Genomic DNA, 11,562 nt, shown 5'->3' on the forward strand with positions numbered 1-11,562 from the left:
TTGGAAACTATGCTTGAATAATTTTGGAAGAAACTGAAGGAAAACCTATTCCATTTTAATCTTTTTTTAAAAAATTTAATTTCCTGCCCTGGCAGTTGAATGTTAAATGGGAACTATTAGTTATGGGCTAAAATGGTCTTTAAATGGAAAAGAAGGGAGCAGAGAAAGTAGCTGGTTTTCATTATTACTACTAATTTTATTATTACTTTTTATATGGCAAGCATCTCACTGAAAAAGGGACAAAAAATAGAAATCCAGGACCTTCAGGCTCAATAGCTTGCATGTCCCAAACCATCAAGACTTTGAAGAGAGAATGCTAGAGGAAAAAAAGGTGGAGAGAGAAGAGAAGAAAAAAAAAAACCAAAAAACCCACCACAGAGAAAGGCAAAGATTCAGGTCAGTGGGATGCCACTGCAAGGGTCTGTGCTTCTCCTGCAGTTCTGCTTGGGAAGCCTGGGTCTGTGTTCGCGTTGCTCTACGGAGGGACAGGTAACGGGCGTATGGGCACAATATGCTTTGAGTGGGTAAGGGGGAAGCTGTCTGTCCCTCAGCTCGTTTTATCAAATCTGTCAGCTCTTGTATCTCCCACTGAAAGCTTACAGAGCTTTAAGGAAAAGAAACATTTGGTTAAAGAGACTGTGGTTCTGTGTTCACTAACAATGCCAAGAGTTCACACTTCATTTTAAACATCTGAACAAAACACTGTTCCTTCTTCTAGGACCATTTAAAATCAAAACGAATAGAAGTGCGTTTGTATTTCTGGCTGAAGGTGTTAGAGAACATTTTCTTACTCTGAAAGGTGATGGGAATAGTGAGGGAAGGGGCTCTTTTGTGCTCGCTTTTTAATTTAGGCGAGTTGTCCTCACCAGGCTCACCATGCAATGTGGTAACCTTTGAGGCAACAAGGTTTGGGATGTGAAGGATTGCAAAGATCGGGCCAGGTCACAAAATGGGCTTGACAGTATTGGTAGCTTCAAAGCATTCTTAAATACATCTGTCTGAAAGATATTCTCAAATATCTTGCAGACATTTCCTAAAGTATTCTGATTTTCCTTGCTAAACATTTTTCGCTAGGTTTTCTATTTGGGGAGAAGCATGTATCCGTGGTTCTAACTGCGAGCTGAAAGAACAGAAGGATTTAGCGAGCTGCTGTGTTCCAGCTGTGTAATTGCTCATGCTTGCAGTGGAAATAATTGTGCAATGTAAAGAGTGGGCTCTGGCTCCGCGAGAGCTAAAGATCTCGTCGCTGTCAAGACAACTTTTTACCGCTGACAGCAAGCAATAATAGATGGCCAAACGTACTTTTTCTTAGCATTCCACTCAATTATGTTACAAAAACATTTTTTGGTCTCCTTGTTAATTTTAAAGGCAGTCTTTTTTAGGATCGTTTTCAGCATTGGCTTGAACTCTCACTAGCCCGAGTTAGCTTGAGCGACGGTCCGCGTTGGATACTTCCGGGCTTTTGCGCCCAAGTGAAAGGGAAGGGTGACTTCAAGCTTCTTGTTCTGTGTGTGTGTTTAGAGCAGGAATTAATCAATTTTGTTAGAAGTGAAGTTTATTATTTTTCATCTGTTTCTGTTACCTGTTTTGAACGAGTAAGGCAGGGTGTTAGAGAAGCCCAGTGGAATTGGGAAGAGAAGTTCATTTTCAGGGTGGGTTGTTCATTTTTTTGGTACAATTCCTTTATTTTAAAGTCAAGGGCAGGTAAGAATTGAGAAGTTAAGGTATTGGTCTGGATGTCAAGTGAGCAGCCAAAGAAAAGCCATGTACTTAGAGCTGCCCCGTTTGCGAAAGGCTCTGCTATCCAGCTCCCCGAGGAACGCCCTGTTAACGTAATGCCAAACTGCAAATGCCAGCAGAATCCAAGGACTGTAACCAAACTTGCCACTATTTGCCCGAGTTGGGCTTTTTCTGAGCAAAATATTTATCAGTACTGCTGTTTGTCCAAAGTACAAGGGGTGACTTCAGTCCTAGTTCTTCAGCATAACAAACTTGTAGCGTATCTTTGAGCTAAGACAGAAATATAATAAATTTATCATAATCTCCAGTAATGCCTAGAGAAAATGTAATTTATTGCTGGTTTTAATGTCAGTTCAGTTGGATTTCCCTATCTGGATGCACCCGAGATTTGTGATAAATTGTGTTACCTTATGAATACAGTGTGATTAGTTAAGGGATATCTTTAGTAAGCTGCAGGTCATCATCATGGCACATTTGACAGAGGTGTTCACACGTACGAAGCGGGATCAAATGTTCCAGGCTGAGCCTGAGATTGGGTTGATCTTCTCTTTGGCTCAGCAGATTAAACACAAGGTACTGTGCCATTGAGACTACAGAAACAGCTTTATTTCCAAATCCCTTTCAAAAAAAAAAAAAAAAAAAGAATGAGTCAAGATGGCAATTCTCCCCTTCTACTCCCATTCATTTGTATCTTAATTTCAGAAGCTGTGCAGTAACTCAAACAAACTGCAAAACAATAATTTTGTTCAGAGTGCTGTATATAAACTCTGCAGATACTAAGAAGAGCTTGTTGTTCGTTCCTTCATTTAAAGTTCAGTCAGATGGTTTAAGACTGGGATCTTTTCCCTGTTCTTGCTATTATTCTCATTTGTTCAGTGACTGATTATATAGCCAGTTATACCACAATAACAAGCTAGACAGTATTTAATGAAATCTAAGACAGCCATTAAAGTTAGTGTTTATTAAGTGGAAAACACTAAGAAGTCTTTTTCAGCATTAGATTGGTCTTCTTCTAGTTTTCAAAGTCCAGAAGTCCAGACAGATTCTTTTTTTTTTTTTTTTAAGTGATTTTAAACATGCATTAAGTAGTCTGTGCATGATGGACAAATGGATAAAGAGAAGCGTAAAGAAGCGAAATCGTTCTTAGTTTTGAAAAACGGCCTTTTCCTGGCTTCCAAGCTTCCGAATGTGTTTTTCTAGCTATAGGGAAAAATACAAAGGCGGCAACTGGTAGAGAATAACCATACCCGAGCGACATTCAATTCAGAGCCAGTCACCTGGTTTGCAAAGCCCAAATAGTTTGGCATAACGCTACTGGAAATGGATCTGCCGTGCTTGGCCACTCACCCTCCACTAGTGAATTCGGAAGCCTGTAGAGAAGGAAAACCTCTACTAATTGCATTTTTCATAATGTTTGATGTCTTATCTCTCCAATTTATCAATCTGTTTTTTTCAAACTAATCAACTGGAAACCAAGCACAGCGTATGTAGCTATCACTGCTATAGGCTTGAATTGGGATTGGAGCACGTTTAAGCTTAGCTGAGTTGGTTTTAATCTGGCTGGTTGGGGGAACGGAGCAGCAGCAATCGGTCCATGACCTTGTCAATGGAAATTCATAAATACCTGGGTTTGTCAGCCCCTGCTGAGGTTGGCATGTCCATTTTACCTCTGCGAAAACTAACTCAACTTCATCGTTATATCCTACAAAAATGCTTCCCATTTCTTTGTGAATGAAAGCTTAATTACGAATAGTTTATCCAGCAGGAAGACAGAATAGGAAAAGCACATAACCATTTGCATGAAACCAATAGGGAAGAGTAATTTGACAGCAAAAAGTATTTTATGCAAGTATTGCTGGTTTTTGGGGTTTTGGTGGGTTTTTTTTTTGGTAGGCAGGATGGCAAAGGTAGATTATCACTAGGAATCTAATAGGTTTGGTATAAGATAACATAAACCAGAATTATTTGCTGTTCTCCAGCACATGTGCTATAAAAGGGAGTTCTTCTGAAGTGCACTGGAAGGTGTGCAGCTGAGAACATGGTAAAACAGGGAAGCTGGTACTGTTGGAAGTTTTAGGCTTCTTTGCTGTAAACCAGTTTGTGTGTGAGAATGATGGGCTTGTTCAGTTGCTCACAGTCATTCTGAAGTTTGTAGGTCAGAAACAAATGAGAAAAAAATACATTTAAGACCTGCAGGTAATGAATAGGACAGACTGTGATGTGGTTCTGACAACATGTATCGTGTAGTTCCAAAACAAATACCGTAGGACGAGAGAATTTTGCTTACTCCTGTAAAAACAAAATATAGCATCCTTTTGCAGTTTGATGCTGACTGTATCTCAGAACACCCAAGATCCCTATAAAATCCTGACAACACCCCTAAAGGTCATTTATGGAGGTCACCTCTTTTTGCCTCCCACACTCCCTAGAGAAATTCTGGTTTACCCACTCCTTCATGGCCACCCACCCGCAGATCAGCTGAGAAATCATACTTTGTTAAGGATGTTATTTTTGTTCTTTGCTCTCTTTCCTTCGTTTGAAAGATGTCTTTTGTTCGCTGCGGTTCAAATACCATAGTTTAAAAAGACATAATTTGTGGCATATAGAAATTAAAACTGAATATGTATCTTTTAGCGGAATTTAAAAAATGAGATTGGGGAGTTGTTATTGTTTACATACATGTGTTTGATTTGTGTTTCAAGAAGTAAATTAAAATTAGTCTAATCGCAAGAACATTTTTAAGCAAGCACTTTTAGAGGGATCAACTGTTCTCTGGTTTTTGTAGCCTATAGGGGACTTACAGTCTTCACCAGTCACATGCAGATGTGTTTAGAGTAAGCATTAATTAACAGTAACGCTTAAATCTACACCTTCATATGCGATAAGGATCTAAACATTACTATAATAAATTGTCAAAAGTTGGATGCCTTTGGCCGTCAGAAGGAGTACCTTGGATCTGTGTCTGTTTATGCAACAGTGAAAGCATTACTCAGTGATATTGGTGTGTGCGGTTGACATTATCACACTCTTAGTGTAACCTGCTCGGTCTAGCTCACTTAGTCTTTGCAATAATGATTAACAGAATTATGAATCTCATAAGGCAAAATGCAGCGAGCCTCTAGTATGGGAATCTTTCCATATGCGTACCATGTCTTCTCGGAAACCCACACGATTTAAAGCAACTGTTACCGATAGACAAGTTTTCTTGTGTTTCTTTTTAATGGTCTTTGGGTTTGCATCTGTTTTCAGTTAGGTGGTTCGTAATGCATTTCTGATTGCGGCTGTTTACAAGCTGCTTTCTCCATTGCTTTCCCTGCAGGTGTTGCAGGGTGCTCAGCTGATAGCTGTTGCTTCTGCCGAGCCTGCGTCAGGGGGTGTCGATGGATCACCGCTCCAAGGGAGTGATATCCAAGTCCAATATGTGCAGCTGACACCAGTGACAGACCACTCCGCGACTAATCAAGTATGTATATATTTTTTTTTGCCATTTGAATGTACTTAACTTGATTGAAACATCTGTTAGATGAACTATATATATCCACAAATACTCAGTCCCAATGAGTTTTTGATCCTGTTTCCAAACTGTAAAAAAACCCCCAAACCATCTATAATAAGAAACATCATTTTGTTCAAGGTATAAATGGTCTTTGACGATCCCTGCTTCTATGTTCTTACTCAATGCCTCTAGAGGATAGTTATTTTGGTCATCATTGTTCTTCTGCATCCTTGAAGGCTGAGAGCCATGTTGAAGGACAGGACAAAAAACTTGCTTGGAATCTATCCAGAAAGTATTTTTCAGACTGAGGTTTCTCTTAAAAATGTTATTCCCTTTCTGACAGCAGTTTTCCAGTTATTTTGATCAACAGCCTGGATTTCCCACAGGAGTTGCAATGTTAGCAATTGTAAGTGAAGACGTGATCCTCTCAGTTATGGTGGAGGAATTATCTTCCCCCCCCCCCCCCCCCCCCCCCCCCCTTAAATCAGTTTGAGCACTCGTGTCTGAACAGTCTAGAAGAAGTTTCTCGTTGGCTTGAAGCTGTGACTGGTGACAACAGAAGAATGCTGACTTAAAACAGTTGTCAGAAATTTTTCTGAGGATGGTTACACGTTCTTCTGTGAACCCCACTTAGCGGGCTTCTCTTCTAGAGAATGCCAAGTGGTTGTGAAAAATAAGCTGTTGCTTGCTAGCCAAAATATCATGGTATCCTTAGCAGCCAGTACTAGAGTGGATCTTTGTCCGATACATACCCGGTTTTGTAGAGGACTCTGATCTGGCTGCAAACATTTGGAAATTGAGCCTCTTGAGGAGAAAGGGAAAAAAAAAATTGCCTAAGAAATAAAGGGAATCGTGTCCAGACTTTGCGTGCATGAAACTCAGAGTGCTCAGTGCTTCTTCCACGGGCAAGGCAATCTGCCGATCAGTCTGCTGTATGAGGTTAGAGCACGTGAGTTACGCGGTGGCAAAGAGGGCCTCAGACGAAAGATGGAGCTGTGTTGCATGTTGCCCGAGTGCCGTCTGTGTGGGCTGGTGCAGGTGGGGAGACCAGAGCTCTAAACTCTCTTAGTTGCCCCAGTCCACGCTGGCTCCCCACCTGGATGCTACAAATGCTTTATAACAAAATGATGCTCCCTGCCAAAAAGGATCAGACTGCCTGGCATGTTGAGTGTGCTGTGCTGTAAGATTCCCTTCTAGTTTTCTTTATACTTCTTCCCATGTGGATCATAGACTCATGGAATCGTTTAGGTTGGAAAAGACCTTTAAGATCATCCAGTCCAACCATTAACCTAACACTGCCAAGTCCAGTCTAAACCAATCAAGGGTAGACTAGACTGAACTATGTCCCCAAGTGCCACCTCTGCCCGTTTTTTGAACGCTTCCAGGGATGGTGACTCCACCACCTCTCTGGGCAGCCTGTTCCAATGCTTGACCACCCTTTCCGTAAAGAAATTTTTCCTAATTTCCAACCTAAACCTCCCCTGGCGCAGCTTGAGCCCATTTCTTCTCGTCCTACCGCTAACTACATGGGAGAAGAGACCAACACCCCCCTCCCTGCCCCCTCCTGTCAGGCAGCTGCAGAGAGCGATCAGGTCTCCCCTCAGCCTCCTCTTCTCCAGGCTGAACACCCCCAGCTCCCTCAGCCGCTCCCCACCAGCCCTGTGCTCCAGACCCTGCCCCAGCTCCGCTGCCCTTCTCTGGACACGCTCCAGCACCCCAATGTCCTTCTTGTGCTGAGGGGCCCAAAACTGGACACAGCATTCCAGGTGCAGCCTCACCAGCGCCGAGCACAGGGGCACAATCACCTCCCTGCTCCTGCTGGCCACACTATTCCTGACACAAGCCAGGATGCTGTTGGCCGCCTTGGCCACCTGGGCACACTGCTGGCTCATGTTCAGCCAGCTGTCGACCAACACCCCCAGGTCCTTTTTGGCCAGGCAGCTTTCCAGCCACAATGATGTGCCACAAAGATGAGCCCTTAATAGTTGTTTTTCCCTCTTTGTATTTGTCTCTGCACTGACCTTCTCCATATTTTATTCATAGTCACGGGTAATAGTACGCTGGACAGTAAGAGCGTTGCTACAGGGATCGTGCGTTATTTCTTATAAATCTTCAAGTACTGCTGGTCCCATGCAGTTCATAAAGCGTATAGGCGTCAGGTAGTGAAAGGTGTTTCTCGTGCTGCTGTCCTCACTCCAGGCCTGGGAAATTCTCAAATTTACCTCCCACAGACTTCCTCCTGGGTCTGTTCCTCGTGCCTGTCCTCCCTTCTCAGCTGCCACCTCTGACGGGCGGGAGGTTACGGAGTTCACGTCCGACCATTGGCATCCGTCTCCCGCCCGACTGGCAGCCACCGGAGCAGTTACTTTTCTCTTCAGGGACACTTCGCACCGTGTTAGGTTTTAATATTGTGGTTAACCACAGAGATTTATACAAAGCTGAAGAGAAGCAGAAAAGGAATGTGAAATAAGAAGAGTATGAAAGGAAAAACAGACAAGACTAAAAATAAGTTTGCCATAAATATTTCCTCAGTTTACACAAACTAAAAACTAAGGGTCTTTTAATGAATTGGAGAACCCAACTCGGTATTTGCATTACCCTGAGTTGCACGGATAGCCCAATAGCTTTTTTTGGCTAAAACCGTGGAATAGTCCTGCTCATCTTAGATCTCTTATCTGAAGGGAAAAGTCTTATCCTTATCTGAAGGGAAAAGTCTTATCTGAAGGGAAAACCCTGTCAGTGAGGCTGTAGTGACACTTTTATCTGTTTTCATACAGTTCTTTGCCAAGGTACTGAGATGTCTCAATGATTTTGAATCTGTTTATCGACCAAGGCTTATAAAAGTGGAGTTGATTATCCACCTGGGTTGGATGCTATGCCCTACACAAATTCCTTGTTTGAAACACCACAACTGCGAATTTCTTTAATGTCTGAAAACAAGACACCAGTCTTCTGACCTTTTTTCTTGGAAGCCGTGCCTTTGGAAGCAATCGCAAAGCTGAAGGTAGGAGGGAGGCTATTTGAAATGAATCCCTTCTCTGACTTCAGCTGAAGCAGGCAGCAATACGCAGCTCAGCTTAGTATTTTCAATGTATTCATGCATGATTTTGCATTTGCAAATTAGCTGTAGGCAGAAATATTAATAGCTGCGATTCTGACGGTTTCGTAGTGACCCTAAACCACATATGTAAACACAAACTTAATATATGACCAGGGTTTTGGTGGCATAAAATTGCAAATGCATGGACGGAGGGAGGCATGGTTTGAAATCAGATGCATTCTGGGGATTTAGGTTTAGTTGGCTTGTTTTCATGTCTCGATAGTGTTCTTACTTATAGCAGCTTGCAAAATTTAGAAATAAGGAATATGATAACGACAAAGAATATTTGGATTAATTCTGTACTCAAATTCATATGCTGGTGGTAAATTTTGTTAGATTTGGAAAAAAACGTAATTCTAAATCTAAAGTGTGCTTCTAATCCCTTTGGGAAGACTTCTACTTCTGGTCTGAATGTTGCATAAATATTCAGTAGCGCTGTTGTTGCTATTATTTGATAATTACATTATTTCAATACAGTTTTCCTCTAATGGGAAAGAAAACTTTGGTCACTTGAAAACTTACCTGCTATCAAATTTAGCAATCTGATAGAATTATTCACTGCTTTGGCACTAATTTATTGAATGTTTAAATAAACACCAAATTACCTATAAAGTTGAACAGGAAAAAGTCTTGTAGCTGTGTGCAGAGAGATGGAAGAGAAATAATCTGACAACAAAACTTTAATGTAGGAGCAATGCTTTATAATTTTGAACCTCCGGTATTTTCGTTTGAATAAATAAGTGGTGACTGTAAAGTAAAACCTAAAGGATGGGAAATGTAGTTGAGTTTCCACCCTTGTGTCTTTGTGGATCATCTTGCAGATACTCGGCTGAGAGCATAAAGCAGGGCTTCAAGTAAGACTTTTTCGTAACAGAAGTACTAACGCAGAAATAATTCTGTATCCAGGGCGTTACATAAAGCATCTATTAGATGAATTTATGGGGAGAAAATCCATCAAGGGCAGATCTCTGGATTCTGTTGGGAGTGCGCAGGAAAATAGCATTAAATTCTTGCCCTTTTCTTGTAGTTTATCTGTGCTTGTGATACTGGCTGCTATCAGGGGAAGGCTTATTGGGTGTGATGGACTGTATCCAAGCCAATACAGCTGTTCTTAAATGCTATTCATCTTATAGCTCTAAAGATGGAGTTTGTTTCGTAATCTAGTTTTCCTTACTCCAACTAACTTGGCTAAAAAGACAGTTTGCTGTGGGGTTATCCTTTCACAGCACTGTCAGACTACTGGTAGGCAGTTAATAGAATTTTTTAAGGACGCTTCCCTTGAAAGTGTAAGTCAATAGTGTTTCAAATTCTTTCATGGAGGACTGTTTTCGCTTGGCAAGTGAGTAGAATCAGGCCTGTAGGAAGAATTTTATTTGAGAAAAAGTTCACTATAGTAGCGCTATTCTCATTTTACACAAAATAGAGAAAGACTGCAGTGGGTAAAGTCAGCAGTTTTAGACCATATCCTGCACCAGCTGGGGAAATTCCAACCACAGGGCAAACAGGTAATTTTGCTCTCCTCAACTACAATAGTTCTGTCACTCCGGGACTTTCTACTGCTTTTTCTACGGTCACCCTTGGTGGAGTTCCCTTCCATACCAGTGTTCAGCTCTGCCTCGTACGCCCGAGCCGTCAGCACGTACATCATGCTGGGACGAGTCCTTCCACAGCTTCGGCACACGTTGTGCCAGGCACGGGGTTTATTTTGTTTCTTTTTAGAGCTGGTTCTTTTTTAGGAAGAGCAAGGGAATAATTGGTTTCTATTTGCTCTCTTTGTGCCAGTCGTGATTTTATAGATCCCGGTCGTGATTTCATAATTTTAGCCTTTGAAGGGCATTACTCTACTTAGTCTTCACATGGACTCTTTATGTTCTTTTTGGTGCCTTTGTAAGTGTATTCCCATTTCAACTCTGTCATAGAGCTGATATCCATGCAGATTTTGCACTGGTATATACAAGAACTTTATATTAGTATAGTTTGTTTGCATTCCCTTGGCTCCACCGATGGACAGCACTTTTGTATTGGTTTACTGATTTCATGTTTCCTTTTGCAGGGCACTGATACCCTTCAATCAGCAATCCAGCCAGAGATGCAGATAGAACACGGAGCAATTCAAATTCAGTAAGAGAAGTGCAAAAACTGTGTCAACCGAGATGTCAGTGAACCGCGGTCAGAAGTTAAGTGCTGTAGTCTTCGTGCAACACGAGGAGATTGGAAATGCCTGTTGGACTGACGGTCACACCTCGAACATCTCCTGCAAATAGCAGAGTTCTGATGATCTGGTTGTCCTCACCTGGAATAAATCAGACCCATTTACTTAAATCGGAGCTGCATCGCTACATCAGTTGAGAATCTGGCCTTCAGAAAAAAAATACATGGCCTGCCCTTAGGTACACTTAAAGAGAAAAAATTCTGTCAGAAAGTGGGAAAGAAGTCTAAGGAATCAAAACCATGAGACTAAATTAATGTTTCATCCTGTTCATTTCTTCTGTGAAATACGCCATTTGAATGTCTGCAGATATCTTAGGAAGTGTATTGCTGCTTTGCAATACTTGCTTTACCACATATAGAAGATCAAGAGCTCAAATATTTTTCACTGTTTAAACAGCTTTTTTTTATTTGCTATGGTGTTTATAACAAAAATGGAAAATATTTAAAAAAAAGAAAAATCCCATAACTGCAAGTATTAGCCTTTTGCTGGTGTTTTCTGTTCAGTGTAATGAAAACTGTATTTGCAGAAGACTAACAATTTTGTTTGTACTGTTGCTTAACTACTTTTCTAGGGGAAAATGCTTTTAAATGCTGTAATTATGCATTTCTAATGAAAAATAAATGTGTATTTATGAATAGTGCAGCTCTAAGTTGCTCTCTGCCTTAGGAGTGAATGCGGGTTGGCTGGACTCTGCTGTAAGAGCGTAGTTCTGCGGTATTTGAAGACAGACACTATCTGGCAAACTCTGCTGTCAAACTGAGAATTAAGATGAAGTCTATAAGGAAGATACCAATCTTAGATCATGATGTTATCTAAATTTCCAGTGCAAGAAAAATGTGCTAATTAAGCTTTTGCATCTGAAAATCCTAATTTATACAATTAATTTGTGAAATAATTTTTAAAATGTGAACGATTCTTCTGAGCTCTCTCCCTTTTAGTTCCTCCTGCCTCCTTTGTCCAGCCATTTGTGGCAATACCTGACTTTGGGATTCATCCATAAAAAGCTGGGCTGCA

At 41.2% G+C, this 11,562-nt stretch overlaps 1 protein-coding gene across 2 annotated transcripts in view; it reads left to right on the forward strand.

The window, feature by feature from the left end:
- BANP (BTG3 associated nuclear protein) overlaps window positions 1-11,316 on the forward strand; it is a 154,693-nt gene extending 143,377 nt beyond the window's left edge. For both annotated transcript variants that reach the window (XM_075715834.1, XM_075715836.1), the window contains 2 exons: window positions 5,060-5,203; window positions 10,390-11,316. In XM_075715834.1, coding sequence (XP_075571949.1) covers window positions 5,060-5,203; window positions 10,390-10,461 — 216 coding nt within the window. In that variant the 3' untranslated portion in view covers window positions 10,462-11,316. The remainder of the gene's footprint in view (window positions 1-5,059; window positions 5,204-10,389) is intronic.
- Window positions 11,317-11,562: the final 246 nt, after the last annotated feature.

The sequence above is a fragment of the Pelecanus crispus genome, chromosome 8 (assembly GCF_030463565.1).
Source record: "Pelecanus crispus isolate bPelCri1 chromosome 8, bPelCri1.pri, whole genome shotgun sequence".
In the NCBI taxonomy this organism is placed as follows: Eukaryota; Metazoa; Chordata; class Aves; order Pelecaniformes; family Pelecanidae; genus Pelecanus; species Pelecanus crispus.